We start from the raw sequence: 22,663 nt of genomic DNA, 5'->3' as shown, positions 1-22,663 counted from the left end.
AAGTAAATATTATTCTAAATTATGAAAAATTAAAATAAAATATATAAAAATCAATTTTTTTTAAGTAAAATAATAAAGTTTAAATGAATAAAATTCAATGACCTAATTTGCATTTATTATTAGCTTGTTTTAATTTTTAAATATTTTTGTCTATTTATATTTTTCAAACTTGTTGTTATCTTTTTTTTTATTATATTACATTTAAGTTTATAATTAAATTAATATTTTATGTTGATAATATAACACATTACTTTTATAAAAATATGATCAAATAAAAAAATAATTTTAAATTAATAAATATTTTTATTTATATAATTAATAAAAATGTCATTAAAATTAATATTTTAATTTAAATAATTAAATATAATATTTATAATGCTATAATAAATTGTATAATATAATAAGTAAAAAATTTATAAAAAATTATATAAAAAAATTAAATTATAAATTTTTATAATTAATATAATAACGTACAATATATATTTTTATAAAAAAATTAATTTATAGAAAAAAAGATAATAATATATTTTTGAGTATATATATATATATATATTTATTTATTTATATATATATATTCCTTTTAATATATATATATATATATATATATATATATATATATATATATATATTAAAAGGAATATATATTATGTGTGAGTATTTTATATTGTATCAATATATTTAAAGAATTTTTTATTATTGAATAATTACTTGGTTGATATAAAATAAATTAAATTCAAAACTGTGTTATAAATCAGACAAATCATAATATTTCAGTCTAATTTGATTTTTTATATAGAAATAATTTGATTTAATTTAAAAAAATCATAATTAAATTTTTTAAGTTGATTTGAAAATTACTCTAAATCACGCAAATCCTTTTAATTAAAACTAACAAATCCAGGCCTAATTGGGTAATTATGCAAAGAGGAGCGGGCCATTGTCCGATTTGACCAGTCGCCCTGTACGACCTTTGACCAGTCTGAATGACTGTAACTTTGATATGACCACAAAACCGTAAAATATGGAACAGCCACACTCAGGCAAAGCCAGACCAATTGCCGTAGGGACAGGGAAAAGTTCCTTTGCGTCCCAAACCTGCGCCATTCAATTTTATAAAATTATTAAATATTTTATAAAATTATTAAATTTAAAATTTTTCATAAAATTTATTAAATTTTAATTTAATTTTATAAAAATTAAAAAATTTTAAATTAATCTGTTAACCTACTAATTATTTTATGAATATAATTATATTATTTTATTAATTTTTTAAAATTAAAAAATATATAATATATAAAATACAATTAAATACTTCTATCGCTATTAAATTTATTATTTTTTTATTTTTTTCATTAATAAATATTAATTAATAATTTTATTTATAAAATAATTAATAAATTAACTTTAAAAATTTTTAATTTTTAATCAATAATTTTTATAAATTTAAATTAAAATTTAATAAAATTTCTTTTAAAAATTAAAATTTAATAATTTTTATAAAAAAGTATAAAATTGAGTAATTACTAATAATAAATACCCCATCAAATGTATATTTCTGTATACTAGTCTAAATTACTATCATGTTCCTATTTTAAAATTTAACGGTTTAATCTTTTCTTCAATAATAATCTAATAAAGTAATTAAAAGTTTAATTTTATAAGATAAAGGGATATTTAATTTAAGTTTTTTAAAAAGTAAATAATTAAATAATTAATTTTAATAAATTATAAGGACTTAATAGTAATTTACTATTAATTTTAATTTTCCTCTTTAAGCAGACTTTGTTTTAGTTCTTAGCTGTACAAAAACCTCTTAGTTACCGACTCTTGAAAGATCTGCACGTCTCTCCCTTTGCCTTTTTTTGATTTTTTTTTGTGTCCCCTGCAACTCTGTCTATCCAAATTAAAGGCTGCGAGAGAGAGAGAGAGAGAGAGAGAGAGAGAGAGTCTAAGCGCTGGATCTTTATTTATAAGCTTTATACTACGTATAATACAATTCAGGTTAGTTTGATTTCCTTTTTTGTTTTATTACTTTTTCCTTTTGGTTTGATTCCAAACGGATTTTCGAGTTTTCACTTTGTTTTGCTACTTTTGGTTCCTCAGATCCGTCGTTTTTTATTCTTTAATTGTAGTTTCCCTGTCGTTTCGTATTGCTCCGTTTGGTTGCTGAGTTACTGTAGTACAAGGGGATATAGAATTTTGATGTTTGAATCTAGATTTATTACTTAGCCTAACCTTGATTTTTAGGCTTTTTTTATCTGCTGAATTCGAGGATTATTCAGTTTCATGTTTAGTTGATTATTGGGTATTGTTTTAAGATCAATTCAAGTTTCTGTTGTACTTTTCTCTTTGTTTACTCTCTTATTCTTTATTTCTTTTTGAAGCAGGTAGTGTAATGGCGAATCGAGTGAAAGAAGATGAGAAGAATGAAAGAATAATTCGGGGACTTCTGAAACTTCCCGAGAATCGCAGGTGCATTAACTGTCATAGTCTGGTGAGTGCTTTCATTGCATTTCTTATTTACATTGTAGTGTGTTTGTGTGACAAAACCATAAACAAAATTGGAGCTTTGTGCGCTTCAATCGTGAAGCTTAATAGGTGTTGGAGTTAGTTGAGTTTAAATTTGAAAATTTTGATTGGTGCTGGTTGAAATAATCTGAGTACCAATGTGTTAATTGATTTATTTATGTGGATAACTTGTGAAAGGAGAAGAAATCAAACATGTGTAACTTGAATCAACTACAAATGACTTATTTAATGACTTCTTGATCTAATTAAAATAAATGCGATGAGGGGTTTTCTTGTTACTGCATAGGTAGGCTTGAGGACGGGATGTTTTAGCTTTTTGTAGGAGAATTGAACAATCCTTTGATGATATATGCTTCCTTATTAGGCTATTATTTTGCAACTATTAATGAGGTGGACTTTAGTCAATTAATTGTTTAATGATGTCTGAAATTGGATAAAGCTTTTTTGAGGAAGCTTTGACAATGTTATACTGATTTTTTTTGCCTTGGAAGAATATCAGTGGTGTGCTCTCTTTTATTTGTAAAGTCTGTTTTCTATTAAGGGAAAAGAAAAACAATATTAAGGCAATTTTTACTTCTTAATGTTGGACTGCATAAGTTTTCATAGACTTTTAAAGTTGCATTTTGATTGTTTGCGGATACAGAGTGATTCAAGATTATGTTTTAAAGTATTGCACTACATCATAGTTTGCATTGAATTTGGTAATTTAATCAATTACATATATTTTTCCATCTATAAAAAAAATGTGGTTAATTTTTCTAAATTTATAGTGCTTGGATTATACCAACAATAGGAATGTGATCTCTTGTTTTCTTCCCCATTACGAATGATTTGAGGCCAAATTTCTGTAGGCGTTAACCTGATAATTTATTTATAGTGTATGTGGTTGAGACACTCATAATGAAAATTGGAGTGCATGTGCTATCATTTTGCTGGAGAAAAGCTGGCTTTTAGTTTGTTGATATGGTGCTAATTTATTCCTGGCTGAGCAGGGACCGCAATATGTTTGCACAAATTTCTGGACATTTGTTTGCACCACCTGTAGTGGAATACAGTAAGTATGAATTTGTTTTCATTATGTTGTCCAATTTCTTTTCAGCAGCTTTTTTCTCTATTCTGTGCTTATCTTCATGTTTTTTTAGTGTATTTCTTGGAAAGTTTCTCCATTGTATGTGTTTGTGGAGAGAGCTATCAAGTTGCATGCACTGTCATAACCCTTTGAAATTATTTGTAGTCGGGAGTTTACACACCGAGTAAAATCAGTATCAATGGCTAAATTTACTTCACAAGAAGTTACCGCTCTTCAAGGAGGAGGAAACAAGGTGTGTTACCCATCCTGCAGGTGCCTTGGATGCCTGCCTAGCGTATTCTGTGAGTTATCTATTCAGTTTTCAACTTTCACTGACTTTTATCTTTCATTCATTCACAGCGTGCAAGAGACATTTATCTTAAAGAATGGGATGCACAGCGTCAGTCTGCTCCTGATGGCAGGTTGTCACTCATTTATAATTATTTTTCATCATATATTTTAATGATGATTGCAGTTCTGATGCATCATTTTGGTTCCAGTAATGTTGACAGGCTTCGAGACTATATTAAACATGTGTATGTGGATAGAAGATACACTGGTGAGAGGAACTATGGAAAACCTCCAAGTGTAAAGTTGGTAAGATTGCCATTTCTCTTGTTTTGGTTTTTCTTGATATTGTTATAGTTGGGATTAACTTGGTGTGCTTTTAAATATTTCTGTAATTGATCTTAAATGATTTTGAATTCTATATTCTGTAATTAAATTTGTTAAATCTTCTGATTGATGAAACATAATGAAGGGTGACAAAGAGGACTCATACCAAGGAGGGTCTCGAAGTCCACCATATGACGATACATATGAGCGCCGCTACAGTGGAATGTCCAGTCCTGGTGGACGAAGTGATGATAGGAATTCTAGATATGCATATGATGAAAGAAGAAGTCCTGGATATGATCAAGAAAGTCGACAGTATAATGATTACAGGAGAAGTCCTGCTCGTGCTGAGATAGTTAATGATTGGCGAAGGGAGGATAGATTTGGAAATGGAAAGAGAGCTGACGACCGTAGAGTATCTGAAGGAGACTCAAAGCTGGAAAGCAGGTCACCTGAACCGCTGAAAGATCCAGAGGTTTCTAGTCCCCCTGTTGTACGCCCTGTTAGAGAAATTTTGGGAGATAATGTGGTGCCTCTTCGTATAAGTGAACCTCCCAAAACCAATGTTGTAAGGGCTGCTGATGGCTCTGCACAGACACAGGTAGTGCTTCTTTTTCATTCAGTTGCATATATAACTACTATACTGTTATTGTCTCTGCCTTTTTCACATCAACACTAGAGTTTTCAATTTTCTAAGGTTCTTTTTAGCTTGTGAATCTTCATAAAATTACAACCTTCAAATGAAATCACCTAGTGGTGTACAACATGCAGCTGTTTTGCTACTGGAGTAACTGGACTGATCCATGTTCCTGTTGGTTTCTTGCCACTTGATGTGACAGTGTATTTGGCAATTAGTGTTTCATTTTTTCTTTAATTTGAGTTAGGGTACAGCATCTATTAAGTTTGTAAAAATTTTTAGGGAAACTAAAACACTGAATTTCATTTTTTAAATGAACTGGACCAAAATATAATAGGAACTGAACATAACTAAACTAAACACTAACAATTGTTTTCTCTATCGACACCCAAGCTCTAGAAAACCCTAACCTTACAGTGATGAAATTGGCACCAACCCAACGCAAAAAACAAAGGTTGCAATGCAATAGTGAGAATTGGGACCCAAAAGCGATTGAACTGAAGCTGAATTTGGGCACTGTGAGAAGTGCAAAATGAGTTTCTTTCTGAAGATTTTGCACTGAGGGATTAATTTGGAGGTGGTCTTGGCTGTGGAATGAAGAGATGAGCCCATGGGATTACCAAGAGTATCGTCGCAGCACAGCAAATTGCCCTTGCTTTGCGTCACGAAGATGGGTTCAGGCTTCTTCACAAATGATGGCAGGTCCTTCCTCTGTGCAAAATGGCGTTGACAGCATCTGTTGGTCTTCGGATTCTTTGCAGATGATGATGGCAAGGCTTTTGGGTCTCTCTTTGGTGTTAAATGCAGCTGGGCAGCCACGGGTGGCTTTGGGAAGGATGGATCTTTGCTTCACGATAATAGAGCTGCTAGATCTCTTCACGGACAGTGATGAAGCACAGTGGGCTGATGTCACCGATTGGAAGCCAGCATTGGGGCGCTGGTTGGGCTTCGGATTTAATGGCGGCTAGGTTGGGTCCAGTTCACTGAGGTGTCCAATGACTGTGGGTACCCGTTGGGGCTCTTCTTTCTTGGTGAAGCTTCGTTGATTGAATTGCCCAATTCTCACTATTGCAAATTGATGTTTTGTTTTATGGCAGTGATGGTGGTGATGAGAGGACGAGAAGAGTGTGATGACAAAAAGGAGAGGAAAAAGAAATCCATGGAGAAAGGATAGAGGAGGCTGCACAAGCAATTTCAGAGGAAGAGGGAAATTTCTTGGAGTTTCTTGAAATAGGAGAGAGAGACAGAGAGAAAAGGAAGGGAAGGGGGGGGGGGGTGAAGAGGTGGGGGAGGGGAGGAAGGAGAGAAAAAGGCTCAGTGATGATGTGGATGGCTGAGATTACACATGAATGAGACATGTGTTGCTGCATTTTGGGAAGAGCAATATTGTGCTTAGTTGTTATGGTTTTTTATTTTTTATTATTTTATTATTATTATTTTAAGTTTAGGGGTGTAAGAGGTTCCTCGAAAAGTTGAGAGGTGTAATGAGATATATCCTTTAAGTTCAAGGGTGAAATGATACATTTGGCCTTTACTATATAGTTCATCTCTATACCATTTTCCTGTTCAAGCATTTGGCATGCTTAGCCCTGATTGTTGCATTTTGGTCTCTGTTATATAAGCATATGCATTTGGCAATCCCTCACTTATCACCCTTTTCTAAATAGATTTTAGGTGTCTTGTTCTTGCTCTCTCTAGGCTGTTGGAGGGAAGAAATGATCTAACATTATTTTTGCATTTATTTGCAGGGAAATGCATCTGCTAGCAGCTTAGGTTCCACCAATGGGAATCTGACGGAAGTTAAAGTGGAGAGTACTGCAAGCTTAATTGATTTTGATGCTGATCCAGAACCACCTGTTACCACTGCAGTTCCTCAAGCACAACAAACAATTGTGTCTCAATCAATTGCACAACCTGCAAGTACAACAAATGATAACAATTGGGCTTCTTTTGATTTTGCACCTGAGGTTAAGGTATCTCAAGAAAATGCGAATCCACTGGAATCTGTTATCTCACAATTGGTGCTGCCAGCATCAGTACCTGGTCAAATATCTGGAATGTCAAGCGTTTCTGGTGCTCCAGTAGCTGCATCTTTAGGCAATGTATCAAATTTACCAAATGCAACTGCTTCTTCTGCTGTGTCAGCTGGGAATGCACCTATATTGCCTCTCAATACTGGGGCTACAATTTTTCATCCTGGTGGTGTTTCAGTGGCTGCCCCTGGTTTGGCAGCTGTAATGCCTGTCAATGGTGGTCCTTCCTTTGTCAAAGTTAATGAAACAGGCCAATGGCCTAGAGTGCAGCATCAGCAACCTTTTCTATTCCCTGCTTCTAGTGGTCAGTCTACTTCTCAACAATTTAAACCACCACTTGATGGCACTTCAGCTAATCAGGTACAGTGGTTTTCTTGAAATTTGTATTGGATCTACGCCATCATATAATATTTTTGTTTATTTCATCGCTTTTGGTGCCTTTTGTGCAGTCTTGGAATTTATCAGTGGCCCCTAATATGCAAGCGGCTTTGAGAAAACCATCTGTTGGAGCCCCTCAAGTCATCTCTACACCTTCCTTAGTGGTTGCTTCTGCTGGTGTATCACAGCCACCAGCTGTGGAAGTCAAATCAAGTGGAAGAAAAGAACTGCCTGAGGTAATAGGCCTAATGCTCCTTTCTTCCATACTTTATAGGGATCCTTCTAATAATGTGTGCCCGTGACACTGATCCTGAATCATGTGCAGGATCTTTTTGCTGCAACCTATCCATCTTTCCATGCAGCTGTTCCAGGGTGGCAAACTGGTCCTCCCCGTGGTATGGGGTTCGCTATGCGATATAGTAATGCTGCAGTGGTGTGTTCATCAAACAGCCATAATGAGTCGATCAGTTTGTTTTGTTTTGCAGGCTTGCGTGCACAATTTCTTGTCACATTACTTACAATTGTAAATTTGTTTATTGCAGCCGATGCCTACTTTGATTCAGCAATCCAAGTCAACAAACCCATTTGATCTCAATGAGCCATCTTCAATGCAAGTTCATACTGTATGTGATTAGTTCATTGATCTTAAATTCGTTACTTCTTTGGTTTTGATTCAATCTTTCTGCCATATTTGATTTATAGTTTTTATGGCTTGTGTTCCTTCCGATGCAGTTTCCTTCCATGGCATCCTTGCGAGGTGCTCTCCCAAATATGCCACCATCTTCAGGCTTACAGCGCACCTCTAGTCTTGGTGCTCCATCATCAGCATGGATGCCTTCTCAGTCATTGCCTTACCCATCAGCTCTGCCTCCCCAGCCACCGTCTTATGCATCAGCTATGCCTCCAAGTACAGTCAAATTTTTTCCTTTCAAAAATCCCCCTTCTTTTCCCCTTTTCTTTCCCGTACTTCACTTTATTCATGTGATTAATTGGTATGCTTTGAAATCTCAGGGGCATACATGAGACAAGTATCAAGTAACATGCCAATTTCTGGGTGAGTATTCTTTCAGGCTACCTTTGGAGTAAATCATTTGCAAGTAAAGAATTCAATTGAATTCTTACACAATCATGTTTTATTTCTATTTCTTTTAAAATAAAAACTTTTCTAAGTAAAAAAGAATTGAGTTTTTTTTTTTTTTTTTTTATTCCAAACAACTCTTGTAAAATTTTAGTTTCCAAACAAGGGGTCAGTGTTTTTCATTTATGAAAAGTAGTTTACAAGCATCGTCCTACCTAAAGAATAGTCTTGGAATCCTAATTAATAAATATTCCACCTAAAGAATGGCCAAATTTCGTTTGCTGTTATTCAGAATGATTTGATAATCTAATGGCAAATTTGTATATACATCTTATTCAAGTTTTCTTAAAATTTTGTTGCAGGCCGCAAGGAGTAGGAGGGTTAGGCACCGGGGGAGGTGCTTTTGGTGCTATAAATATGGATCAACAGTTGGCCGGTAGAATCTCAGCCCCTGCTACCCCATCACCTTTCTCTTCTGTTGGAGGGAACCCATTTGGATGAGCATGTGCAAAATGTATTGTTGTCTTGATTTAGAGGAAGCATCAACTCGTTGCGTCCTTCAAATTGCTGTCTGGAAAGTTTTGGTTTTATTATTTTACTTGAATCATCCAGCCAGCTTAAACAATGCCCATGTTTATCAATTGTAAGGGTCAAATGTCCATATCAGCCCTGAAAATTGACTTGAATGAGAGTGAGCAGGTTTATAAATTGTAAGGCTGGACACCTCCATGGGGATTTAGGTTTATTTCTCATGTGCCTATGTTTGTATCGTTCATTGGATGATCTGTGTTGGCTGCCATCCCAGAATTTGTATAATTTTTGTTTGTTGCCTGCTGCCCCCAGAAGTCGTCATTGCCCCCATTTCCATGTATGATTTTTGTAATTTCTTCATATAGTGGTGAACCGTCGAGTCTGAAAAGCTTGTGGAACAATTACAAACAGTACAGTTTGTATGCATATATTGTTGAATATTGATATGATTTTTCTCTCAAGACTTTCAGGTATAATTGGGTATTTGCATACCATTCTGATGCTGGAAATTCCCATATTTATCGGTGGGTTAATATATATATATATTTGTTTTTTTTTTTCCAATTCAAAACATTTTCTTATCCAAGTTGTTGATTTTGAAGGATCTGCTACTCTTTCCTGTGTTCTCATCGACCTTGCTGTTTGTCTACAAACTATAGAATTTCAACTGGAAGGGTTTAAATAATATATAATTAAGTTTGGAACGTATTTAAATTTGAAATTTAATATTTGTGAATGGTTCAAACTTTATATATTAGTTATTTATTACTTGAATTTATTTATATAAATATTTAATAAAATATAAAATATGTATTTTTTATGATAATATTTATAAATTTTTTTATATTGTATTTTATATAAAATAAAATTAAAATATTTTATAAAATTATTAAAATTTTAAAATATAAATTATCAATAAAATAATTTTTTATATAGATTTTTAATTAAAATATATAAAATTAAATAAATTTAAATATTTTTTAAGTAATAATAACTGGAGTTAAAATGAATTTAGGCGATTTAGAATAAATTTTAACTAGTTATTTTTCTGTGCATTGCGTGATTTGTTTATTTTTTATCTTAATATGTAATTTAGTATTTATTTTTATAAAGTTTTATATTTCAAAAAATTTAAATATTTTTTAAGTAATAATAATTGGAGTTAAAATGAATTTAGGCGATTTAGAATAAATTTTAACTAGTTATTTTTCTGTGCATTGCGTGATTTGTTTATTTTTTTATCTTAATATGTAATTTAGTATTTATTTTTATAAAGTTTTATATTTCAAAATTATACTATAAAATTTTGTTAATGATAAAATTTTTAATTAATTATATTAAATACAATTAAAATTTTTATTAAAATTTTGAATAATTTTTTTCCTATTAAAATTAAATTAAATTTTTATTTCTATAAAAATATAACAATATAATACTTTTGCAATATAATTGCTTTTAAAAAAAATTATATTATTAGAAATAGTTTGTCTTTAATAATTATAGTAATAAATATGCTTGAAAATAAAATCTTAAATATTATAATAATATTCAAGAAATAATAATAATAATAATAATAATAATAATAATAATAATAATAATAATAATGCCCCTTTGCAATCAAAACGTTAGACGTCGAAAGTCATTTTATTCAACGTGGCGTTCGAGATATCAAAGACTTGAGCAAAACCGAACAAGACTAAACCGAACAGGAAGATAGCTTGGTTTAGCTCTGTTCCGAACCGAATAGAGTAAGACTATTGCTCGGAAGCTGAGCATAGTCTATACTAAGCAAAAATAGCAAGCGGAAATCAAGCAAAACTATCGGGAAATAATTTAGGAATGTCAACCCGATATCAACTCCATAATTCAAGCAACAACTATTTTCTCAGAAAGTCTATAAATATGAACAAACAATCAAAAATAGGTACGCATATTTTCATTCTCGAATTTTTATTATAATTCTTCTTCATATTTCACATCTAGTTCTCTGACTTGAGCATCAGACTAACTTGCTAGAAAGCTATCTACCTTATATTTTTGTTTGTTGCAAATTTACGCTGTATTAGAACTGAACCTTTAAACTCACAGCAGTATCAATAATAATAATTTTTTAATTTATGATTTGCATTTTATTCTTCTCCCTTTAAAAGAAAAAGGAAAATAAAAATTTAAAATTTAAAATTAAAGAGAATAAATTAAATTTTAAAATAATTAATATTTATATTAATTAGATGTTATTTAACAAATCACTAAGTCGTTATGTGATTACAAAATATAATACATGCTAAGTTTTTAAATATATTAATACGTCAAATAACTTAATTTTATAAGATTATTTTTATTCATTAATTTTAATTAATTAATTAATTAGTATATATTAACCGAATTAAAAATATTAATTGAATTCAAATGAGATAATTTTCATATATATATATATATATATATATATATATATATATATATATATATATATATTGCCATCTCTGACTGCGACGGGAACAGAACTTCCACTGCGTAGGGTGCTTCCAAGTTTCAATCAGGGCCCGTCATGATGGTTGAACTTTTCACCTGCCTTTGAAGCAAATTTTGAGGTTGGCTAACTCTCCCAAGTCCCACCCTGCAATCAACAAATGATGCTTATAAGTGCTCAAGTCATCTGATTCATACGCCGTCTAAGTCATTTTTGTTTAAATTCGATTCATGCAGATGAAATTGATTTTTCATACTTTTTTTTTTCATACAAAATTAGCAAATATCATATGAAACATATTTCTTGATATGCTTTTCAATCCATATAAAAGTTAAGATAACAATTCTTCAAGCCCTATAAGATAAACAATTGTACATATTACATAAAAAAAAATAAATAATAAAGTGCGTTAAAAGATAAAAAAAAATAAAGTGTATAATAAGTGAAAAAAAAAGATAAAAAAAAATGTATTGGGCTTCTCATATAAATCAACATTAATATGGTAATACAAAGAAACTCCCAATATATTTTCTCTTAATAGATGCAAAATAACGTGTGGTGGCACTTGAAGCTCCTCTATTCAAGACATAAAAAATATACCAGAAAGTAGAGTCTCTCTCTAAAGTGTTTTAGAGAGAGAAGCTCTCTATCTTTTCTTTTTTTATGCTTTTTGGGCAAGAGTTGTCGTTTTTCGTCCCCTTTTTATATATTAATGCTTGTTTGTTTTAATTTGCTCATTTAGTTATAATTTTATGTTTATTGCTTTAATTTTAATTAAGATTCTTAAGGTCTGATTATTGAGGTTCGTATTCAAATGTGTTAATTTTTCAATGAAAAGCTGGAAAATTAATTTTTAAAATTTAATTAAAATTTAAATAATAACTTTAAGTTATTTTTCACTGTTTTTTATAATAAAAGTGTTGTTTTTTAAATGAAAAATAATAATTTCTTTTATTGTAAAATTAATATTATTATAACTTTTGATACTTAAAATGGAATAATTATTTAAGAAAATATTTATTTATAATCATAACAAATTAATTTTATTAACATAAAATAAATAAATAAATAAAAATATTAAAAAATTTTAATGGTAAAATTTCAAAAGAAAAATAATTGTAAAATAAATTTCAAATATATTTTATAATAATTTATTTTTTAATTATGAAAGATATAAATAATTTTTATTTAAAAAATTATAATATAATTTTTTTATATTTTCTTTATTTTTCATAAAAATAAAAATAAAACTTTTTTTAAAAATAAAAAATTACAAAGAGGACATTAACTTCCTTTTTTAGATTCTCTTCTATCTCCCTCCTTATCTCTTTAGTTCCTCACCCAACCGCCCCACCCCTTCCTCTTTTCTCCTTTATGCCTATTTTGTAGATTATGAAACAGTCCTGCAAAGTTTATCAGCAATATGTATGTTGTGATGGGGAAATTATACTGTAAATTCAATGTAACAGGTGGCAAGAATGGGATGTTATTCCAAATAAATATAATTATAATATTAATTTTTTTACAATAAAAAAATAATTATCTATTCACGATTTTTTTAATAGTATTAGCAATGATGTGTTGCATTTTTATTGATTCGAAGCACCACCTCATCCATTTGTTTAGATGCACTTTTTATCTTTTATTCGAGAAATTATATTATACTTTTAAATAAAATAACAAATTAATTATAATATGATAACTAGATGAAAAATTAATTTTAATTTTTTAAAATAAAAAACTCTTTTTCACCTATAAGAAAATAACTGTTTCACGGTACCATTATTATTAATTTGTTATTGTGATATTAATTTGTCGTTTTATATAAACTATCTTATATGAAGTCGGGATGATAACATATAATTATTTCTCTTATTCCTCCTTAATTTTTTTTTTCTCTTTCTTGCTCTGTCAATTCTTGGGAAAATTTCTTGGGAAAATTCTCCAATTTTCCCCATAATATTTTTTTAAAAAAAAAAATGATTCTCTCTACCATCTTTTCCTTTCAAGATTCGAAAATCGCCATCTTTTTTTTTTTCTTCCTCTTCCTTTCCTCAACTTCTTCATCTAACCCTTAGATTACACCCTAAATTCCTCTAAATCCATTCTTTCTCACATCCATGGCTTACATTCCTCTTCCAGTCACAAGAAGAATCTTTCAATTGAATGACAGAAGGGACAAGGATCTCTGTTTATAGTGTCAAGAGAAATATATACCTAGCCACAATTGTAAGAAGGCACCGTTGATGGTATTGGTGATCATCATAAATGACATGGTTGATGAAGGAGATAATGATGAATATATGTTATTTTTGTGATTTAAATTTTGAATATGTATTCATAAACCCAAATTATAATTCAATCCGAAAGTTTCGCGTTGTGACTCGGTTGGAATCAAAAATAAAATCTGTAATGGTAACGGAGAGCACAAGCGGGTATAAATATTATAATATTATGCCTTTTGATTTAGAGTTCTGAGCAGTTATATCTTACTCTTTTCATCATCACAGTAAAATTTTTTCAATTGTGTTACCAGAGAATCAATCTCTAATAAAATACAAATTTAGAAGTCATGGTAGGCCCACGTGCACAAGATTTCAAGTGTTGCTGCGAATTTAGTTTCTAACAGGGCTGAATAGCGTGAAAAAGAATACATATAATCGCTTGTTCCCAACTAGTTTGGAATTGATGTTTAATTATAGTACTGGTCAAAGTTTTATAGACTATCCACTAATTACAGGTATTAATCAGTCTGGTAAAGTTCATTTAGAGGTAGTATTTTTACAGGTAACAATTTGCATTCCCAAGTAAATTGCATTATATTTCATCTTCCTTCTTCCCTGTGTGCTCACAGTAAGAGGAGTGGATTTCAACATCAAAAGAATAAATAAAAATAAATCAGATCAGTACATGTATCCTGTGTTCTTTTGGCTCCTGTCTTTCAAGTGTACTGCAATCTCTTCTGTCTGCAATTGCTTTGAATGTTACATGCACAGCCGATGATAAGACTTTAGAGCAACCACAAAATGATTCTTGGGTTTTAGAATAGAATGCTTAAGTGGCTTCTGCATTTTCTCTCCACTTAAGGACGATTGGAGCCACCAGCATCCACACTGCAATATTGATTTTCTTCCATCAGTATTGAACACGTTTCTTGAAAAAATCAGATCAGTTGTTGAACTGGGTTAACTCAGAAGCAAATCTTTCAAATATAGTTTTTTTTTTTCCAAGATTATATATTGTATTTCAGATTGTTACTTCATTCCACAGTTCAAACTGACCCAGAGTAGAAAGTACTTACAGTATACACAAACAGCGAGCCATTCATTCACTACTCTGACCCAAGTGCTTGTCCAACCCACATCAATTGTCCACCTGCAGAATAGCAAGGCTAGACACACATCACTTTTGTTTCCCTCTGTGAACTTGCTAATTGCTAAATTATAGAGAAATGAGGAAAAAAAATGAAACTATTATAAAATCATTTGAATCTAATTCTATTAAGTGAATTGAATTGAATTCTAACATAAGAATTATTCCGAACGTACTTCTGGATGGTGTGATGAGTATTCCAGCCGATCAACAGCATTGCAAAGTACATTGCTCCTGTGGCGAAGACGAAGTGGAAGAAGCCATAACCATATGGAAGAACATCATCCTCAGCTTCTTTTTCCCTCTTCCTGAACTGCAGCCATTGTTAGAGAATTATTATTTCGCTTTCCTTTTGAAAAGTTATCATAATTAGCGATTATGAAAGTTCAGCATGAAACCTGAAAACATTGCGAATCAATACCAGTAGAAAATGTTGCAATAACAATTGCAAGTAGTGCAACAACAAAGCTCTGCCAAGATATGATGAGAAAGTTGTCATTCCGATGAGAAATTATTATGGCTCTAAAAATGAAAGCTTTTCCGGAGATTTGAAATATTTATTAAAGACATTCAGATATTTACTATAATGGTAAGCCAGTCTGTTCTCTTTGAAGCTTCAGCCTTCTTGATGCAACTTTCACCTGCTGGTTCACTGCAAACACAGCAAAAAAGAAAGTATCAAAATGAAGTGTTGTCAAAAAGTAACATCTAGCAGGAAGAGAAATCTAAGAGCAGTGACGAAAATTGGTAAGGAACTATGCCTTCTAATGGCACACCAGCAGAGGAACACAACATACAGGCCCATGAGCCCTGGAGTCAAGAATCCAGCATTTATCTGTTCCAGGAAAGGAAAATATCTGTGAAAAACAATGAAAGAAAATGAAAGAAATGGAAGCAAAGGTTATGGTTAGTACTTTAGGGTGAAGAGAGATGCTTGTCATGAGCTGAAGGAGTACCAGTGTCCAAGTGATGAAGAAAATGTTAAGGAGGCAAGATGGTTCTGGTGCATACCAAATGTACATCAAAATGATCCCCACTATGCATATAACATATGCAGTTGTTGCAATTAACATCACATGGATGTGGCTGCAATCCAAATTTTTAACGTAGATTACTTTTCATTTCATAATTTAGGAAATTATGTGTTAAGGCACACAGAATTGTACAAAATTTTCATGGTTTGACAGAAAATTCTATGTTCACAACTAAAATATGTATGAAAGAAGAGATTTCATGATAAGAAAAAAAAAAGTTACAATTACTCAAAATTCTTCAAATTCAAATTTAAGTTTAACCAAACTCTCACCATTAGTCAAAATAGGCAAAATTTACGATATGTATAACAGTGCATTATTCTCTGCACCCCAATGATCAACTTATGTCATTCACTACTACCACAAATCTCATAAAATACTTTATTCGGATAATAGCGATATGTTTTCAGATCAAATCATAATTCAAGCTATGAAAAATCATATCTTCAAGCCATGGCATACCAACATGCTAGAATTTCACAGAGATTCAGGGAAATTAGAAACTGTAGCTCTGTTCTGTTTGTCGTTTATACAGTAAACGACAAGTCGTTTAATTTTAAATAACATGTCTTTTAAGTGAAAGGGATCTATCTTCAAGATAAAAAAAAAAACGATATTTCATCCTCAACAAAGAGTTGGCTGTTATAAATGGACATTTAACAAGAAACAGAGAAAGACAAAATGACAGGATTAGAGGCATAATGATTTCTTTAAACGACAATTCGTAATTTCATAATGGTCGGTCGTTTGGAGCAAGAATGGAACACTCAGCCAACAACGCACATGGACTTCTTTTTGAGCAAAGACCTGTTGTTCTAATAAAAGGCATCTAATTTTGTAAACGACAAACACCTATTCTTGATTTTTAAACAACTAGGCTTTTGCTAGCGCGTATAATCATTATCATATATTATACAACAGAATAAAAATATTTTTTATATTTATATTTAATTTATTTAAAATATTTTTAGAAATATTTATAAAAATAATTATGAAAATATTAAAAAAATAAATATGAATAATTAATATAAATTAAAAATGAAAATAAAAAATAAAGATAAGATGTCAATAAATTATATATAAATAAATTCTTGTAAAATAAAATTATCTTAATAATATATGTGCAAATTTTTTTTAATGCTTATATTATTAAAATATCATTTGATAAACTTGACAGAAAATATTAGTTAGACATTTTATCTTCTATTTGCGTTAAAAAGATACTAATTTGATTGTTAATGTATAATATTAACTTATATAGTTTATGACCATGACTCTTAGTTTTTCTATTATTAATTAAATTATAACTATTTTTATAAATTTTTTATTATAATGAACTTAACATATGATTTTATTCATAGTTGACAATGAAAATGTAGTTTTAATTTATATAATTTATAACAATAACTTATAATTTTTTTAATATTAATTAGTAAATTTTTAAATGAACAAGAGAGATAAAAAGCCAAATGAAGTAAAGGAATGAGAGAATTTTGTTATTTTGATGTGACTCTCCTGTTATGCTAAGAGTCACATGGCGGTTTGGCATCAACTTATCTTAGAGCTCAGTTTTTTTTATATTTTTATAGACAGATATAGATATGAATTTGCCCAACGGCAGTGAATGATAACAGTGTCTGTCACGTTATATTGTCTTTTCAATGGACAAAAATGACACCTATAAATGAACTGATTGTGAATGAGTTTATATCCATGAAAATTAATCCAACAGAACCAATTCAAAAATGGGAATAAAGCCAAGAATGAATTCAATTCGCAGTATACTTTGGATCCCAACATTTGTGCTTAGGCCTAAGTCTTAGGATTAGTGACAATAATTAAATGCTCAAACAGAGTGATTTCAGAAAAATTGTTAATCATAATCTGCACATGGAAAAAAAATTATATTGGAATAAGCTTCAGAATGAGAGATGATTCTTACCATCTGTCTGCACGTTCATCAGAGACACAACAATCATTGAGCCATGTGATAAAACTGATGATACTTATTAGCTGAATCAAGAGAAAGACCCTGAAAATAATTTGTCCAAATTATATTTAATTAATGAACATACTGTTTCTAGGTGTAGATAGGAGTTCATACCCTGCACCAAAATGCGCAATCTCTCCTGCAACGGAGAAAAAAATTTCTATCAATCACTGTTTCAGTGCTTGAAAGAAGGGAAAAAGAGTAATGCTTGATAGCTAGTTAAGAAATCACACCTACCATAAAGCCTAATAAATGTAGAAGGAATAAAAAATGTCAGGATAGTTAATGCAATCCACAGCACAATCTTGGCAAACCACCATCCTGAATGCCATACATCTCTTGGGTCTTGCAACTTTGAGGTTCTAACAGTTGAAACAAACATTATCATGAAAAATACCTGCTAATGCATTAAGGGTAACACTGCATACGTGGAAAAGTAATCGCTTCCTTCCAAAATATTGAGATTGAATGAAAAGGATACAAAGCATCCCAAGCTCACACGCAGGACTCCTTCAGCACCCAAACAGTTAGATTTACCAGCACATACTCTCAGTCCTGCAACCACAGCACAAATTACAAATCCAATCCATGAAAATGGGAGAGGGTTTTTAACTTTGCCAAAATTCTAAGCCTTACTTTCCATTTCTGACAAAGCACCATGGCCATAGTCTCGTGCAGCCCAAGCTAAAAGATTGGCAAAGAGAAAGATCAAGGCATAAACGTATCTGGCCATCCAGGGATTGCAGCCATTTCTGAATTGGCGAAACCATGAAGAGTCCTTAAGTATAGCTGCATGCCTCTCATGTGCACCACACTCCATTTCTCCTTCAAACCAGCACTACTCTTCATCACAAACAGCATATAGTGTGAAGGAGTTTCATATCATTTCTCCGCCTGCAACGTAAATTATTTCACTCAAAATCTGTTTTGCTGGCTGATGTAGTAAAAAGCCTATTAAGACCTAAATAGCTAGTGTGTTTTTGGGCCACCCGTGTCACTTCATAAATCTATAATCCTAACGAGGCAGAAGCAGTTTTCTTCTCTCAGTTTCTTGGGAATAAGTTCCCGTTGCACATGAAACTTATTCACTTTGTCACACAAAATACATTCCTCAGCAGAAATAAAGACGAAATCTTTTCTTTTCTTGACAAAAAAACCAGAACTCGCTTAGCAGCTTAACAAGATTGGCGTGCAAGAGTTAACGTGTACTACAGTTAACAAACTGATCAAAAGTTTCACGTATGAATCTTTCTGGTGAGTTCTCTAAGTCACTAGCTTTATGAATCACGCATGTACACATACGCTTCATCAACAATAAAGAGTGTCTGTTTCTATCTGTTCTCTGCTTCCTTTTTTATTTTTCTTTTTACCAAAAATTTTCAACAAATACTCCTCGAGAGGCGTGCAAGCAAATGATGAGTGAAGGAATCTTTTCTTCTTCTATTGCAAGTCTACTGATTTGGGACGATTATACCCATTCTTGCTTGAAGTTTTGGTATATTTAATGTTGATGTTTGCAGCTACAACTGGGGTTAGCTTGGTCATTTAACTTATCACTAATTTCAGTTGATTTTATTTTGTCTACCAGATGGCAGAGAAAAGGAAAAGATAGTTGTTGACAGCTCCAGAAAACAGCAAATTCTCCGTTAATCAAACGCTCTCTTATAATATTAAATACTTTCTTTACTCTTTGTTTGGTTACTGAGAAAATGAAAGAAACTACAATAACATGAAAAAAAAAAATCATCAGTATGCTCCCTGTTTTAGAAACGGAGTAGGAAACCAGAGTCCAGAGCTCCACTTCCTGTTCTTGATTGTTTTCTCGAAAAATATTGGATCAATCGAGAAACGAAACAGATGAATCTCATACTATTCGTTGCTTTAGGCTTAAGAATAAGCTAATTAATCGAAAAATTTATCACTTTAACAAAAAAAAATGAAACTGCCATAACAAAAAAAAATGAAACTGCCAATGAACTTAAAAACAATTTTCATCCATTGCTAATAAATTTCAGTTTCAACCAAAACCCAAAACGACAAAAAAGAAATAGAGCAAAAATTAACCAACATGACGCAAAATCACATAAGAACAAAACAATGCCAATTGCAATAGTGAAAAAAAAAAAGCAAAGGAAATGAATGTACCTCAACAACAAAGTGTTCTAGATCTCTAGGAGCAATGTTTCTTCACGCTAATCACTCTCTCTCTACAACCCAAGAACACAGCGGCCAGAGAGAGAGAGAGAGAGACTGTTTCTGTTTTCTTGAAACAAGCTGAAAACACAGAACAAGGGATTTGGCTTGTACTCTTCTGTTATCGGTTAATTTTGTCTCATTTTTTTGCTCTCCTCAGGGTGAAAGAAAAAGAGAAAAAGACATAGATAGCGGTTGCTTTTGAGCGCTCTTTTTTCTTTTTCCTTAGCTTTCTTCCTTTTTCCCGCCGTAAGCTTCCTGTTTCAGCTTCACATCTTACCTTTCAAGATAACCCATGTCAAATAAGATTATCTCCTTTAATTACCTAAGCTTTACTTCTGCTCTCAACTGTTTGTTTATAGTAATCATGGTGTGCTTTGACGTATTAGAGTAGGTAAAACCAACAAATACAGATATAGTTATCAGATGAAAAATCGATTTCTCACTCCAAGAATCCCTGAATTCAAATTTTTTCAGTGAAAATGAATTGAAAGCTGACATGGTTTGATTAATATTTTGCTGTAAAGTTCAAAAATGGTTTGGTATTTGTGGTTTTTTCTACTAAACACTATTCTTTAGCTGCCGTCCTATTTTTCTTGATACATCAGCATGGCACGAGTTTATTCTATAAATTTATAACTTAGAATATCAGAGTTATGTTGAGATGACTCCCTTGCTAGCTCTTGATCATTTTAAATTTTATTTTTATAATCAATAGATGTTTAGTTAAATAAATTATAATGTGTTTATCAAATATGTGTTGACGTAACAAAATTATTTATTTTTTTAATTATTTTTTACCTTATTTTGTCATTTTTCTATCATCTTTCTCTATTTTCCCATAATAACATTATTTAAAGATTATATCATTGTTATTATAGCAATTTCACTTATTTTTTTCATGAGTATACACAAAATTTATTGATACAAAAATAAAAAAAAATTAAAGTATTTAATAGGTCAAAATAAAAATTGAACTAAACTTTTTAATATAAACATAGGAGGCAATTTTTATATTTTGTCAAGTTTTAAATTGTTATTCTAATTATCATATTGGTTAAATTTAAAATTAATAGTAAAAAAAAAATGCTCCCAATCACTTGTTCAAGCAAATACTTATTATAATAATAAAATTTTATATTGATATTTGAATTAGGGGTGAGCAATCGGTTCAAATCGAACTGAACCGAACCGAATTAAATTATAAAAACTGAACCGTTAATTTTAGAAAACGAACCGAACCGAAATTGGTGAAAAACCGAATCGAACCAAACCGCTTTATTTCGATCCGGTTCGGTTCGGTTTAAACCGATCGGTTTGATTTTTGATTGATTTTTTAATTTAGACTTGATTTTCAAGTTATTTGGTCTAATTTTAACTTTGGTTTGAACCTAATAACCATTAATCAATGAAATTAAACAATTAATATATATAAAATTAAATATAATTAATAAATTTTTCATAAAAATAAATTAATTCAAAAATCGATTCGATTCGATTTGACTATATAAATCACTATTTGGTTCGGTTCGGTTTAACCGATTTTTTCTTTTCAAAATCGAACCGAACCGAAATAACCGAAATTTTTATAAATTAAAACCGAACCGAACTGATTAAATTTTAAAACGGAACCGAACCGATTAAATTTTAAAACCGAACCGATTGAACTGAATTGACTCGGTTCGGTTCGATTTTTCAGTTTGAACCGAATTCTGCTCGGCCCTAATTTGAATCAATCTAAATTGATTAGATTAATTTTTCATCTTTTAAAAATTTTAAATAAATAATTTACTTTTTTTGGTTTTTATAAGACGAGAGTATTAGATTTGATGCTGAAGATAAATACAACTCTTCTATTTTAGAAAAAAAAAACAATATATTATTGTAAAAAAAAAAAAGGAACAGTTAGCTTGGTAGATTGGCAAAGTATCAAAATAAATGGAGAGAGAGAGAGAGAGAGAGAGAGAGAGAGAGAGAGAGGCATTGGAGGTGAATGATAACGAGACATTGAGCATGAGTTTGAAGCAAAACAAGACATTGAGCATGAGTTTGAAGCAAAACATCACAAGTAATAATTAGCCAGCTTTAGCTATTATGGTTTGTTCAGACCCTAGCCGCTCCTTGTCAAAATCCCATAAACTTTTCATAAAGGCTTGCATACGAGAAGTCACACACTCCACCTTTCAAGGAGTCAAAACAGTACTACTCTCTTTATTTTCTTTTCCTCCTTTCAATTACAATGCATATGCATCAAGCATATATCTTTTATTATAAAATTATGAACCAATCGGAACAGTTTGATTGATCATCTTCACCTTTAAAATTTGTAAATAGTGAATTGTAAGTTTTTTTTTTCAATTAAAAAAAGTTTGTAAGTTTAAATCTTTCTATTTATCTATATATTCTAAAATTTATTACTTTTATAATGAGAATTATATACTCTAATATGAAGTTATAAAATTACTTTTTAGTCTTTAAATTATGTCATAATTAATATTTTATTTTTTCTAGAAATAGTTGATTTAGTCTTTAGATATTGATTTCGTCAATGGACAGATCTCTTTTTATATTTCTTTGTTCTATTTTTATATTTTAAAGTTAATTTGCCATTAATTTAATAGGAAAAACCTAAATATGACAAGCCTCTACTACCATTGCCTCATTTGTCTGGCAAAGAGGTTACCCATATCATCACAATCATCATTTCCTCTACCCAAAGCTGCAATTGCAGTTC

The 22,663-nt window shown here is 30.8% G+C and overlaps 2 protein-coding genes across 5 annotated transcripts; one reads left to right on the top strand and one right to left on the bottom strand.

Moving 5' to 3' along the window:
* Positions 1–1,798: 1,798 nt before the first annotated feature.
* On the top strand, positions 1,799–9,331 carry LOC110661234 (probable ADP-ribosylation factor GTPase-activating protein AGD14). Of its 3 annotated transcripts, none has more exons than XM_058129977.1 (14): positions 1,799–2,001; positions 2,388–2,494; positions 3,522–3,583; positions 3,764–3,851; positions 3,959–4,020; positions 4,099–4,195; positions 4,359–4,814; positions 6,599–7,243; positions 7,333–7,497; positions 7,587–7,694; positions 7,804–7,884; positions 7,994–8,168; positions 8,273–8,315; positions 8,702–9,331. In XM_058129977.1, the coding sequence occupies exons 2-14, from the start codon at positions 2,396–2,398 to the stop codon at positions 8,838–8,840; spliced, it is 2,220 nt and encodes a 739-aa protein (XP_057985960.1). In that variant the 5' UTR covers positions 1,799–2,001; positions 2,388–2,395; the 3' UTR covers positions 8,841–9,331. The 3 variants fall into 3 exon arrangements, with proteins under 3 accessions (XP_057985960.1, XP_057985958.1, XP_057985959.1); XM_058129975.1 differs by having other exon boundaries at positions 7,964–8,168; XM_058129976.1 differs by having other exon boundaries at positions 2,385–2,494; positions 7,964–8,168.
* Positions 9,332–14,140: 4,809 nt separating this feature from the next.
* On the bottom strand, positions 14,141–20,235 carry LOC110661233 (uncharacterized). 2 transcript variants are annotated; one of them, XM_058129973.1, is made up of 13 exons: positions 19,882–20,235; positions 18,373–18,630; positions 18,218–18,291; positions 17,974–18,133; positions 17,851–17,875; positions 17,689–17,778; positions 15,627–15,798; positions 15,474–15,547; positions 15,295–15,364; positions 15,111–15,182; positions 14,889–15,025; positions 14,642–14,715; positions 14,141–14,453 (listed from the first exon to the last, which is right to left on the bottom strand). In XM_058129973.1, exons 2-13 carry the CDS (start codon positions 18,554–18,556, stop codon positions 14,395–14,397), a joined length of 1,191 nt encoding a protein of 396 aa, XP_057985956.1. In that variant the 5' UTR covers positions 18,557–18,630; positions 19,882–20,235; the 3' UTR covers positions 14,141–14,394. The 2 variants fall into 2 exon arrangements, with proteins under 2 accessions (XP_057985956.1, XP_057985957.1); XM_058129974.1 differs by lacking the exon at positions 19,882–20,235 and having other exon boundaries at positions 18,373–19,009.
* Positions 20,236–22,663: the final 2,428 nt, after the last annotated feature.

The sequence above is a fragment of the Hevea brasiliensis genome, chromosome 11 (genome assembly GCF_030052815.1).
Source record: "Hevea brasiliensis isolate MT/VB/25A 57/8 chromosome 11, ASM3005281v1, whole genome shotgun sequence".
Taxonomy (NCBI): domain Eukaryota; kingdom Viridiplantae; phylum Streptophyta; class Magnoliopsida; order Malpighiales; family Euphorbiaceae; genus Hevea; species Hevea brasiliensis.
This window is presented reverse-complemented; position numbering and strand designations above follow the sequence as displayed.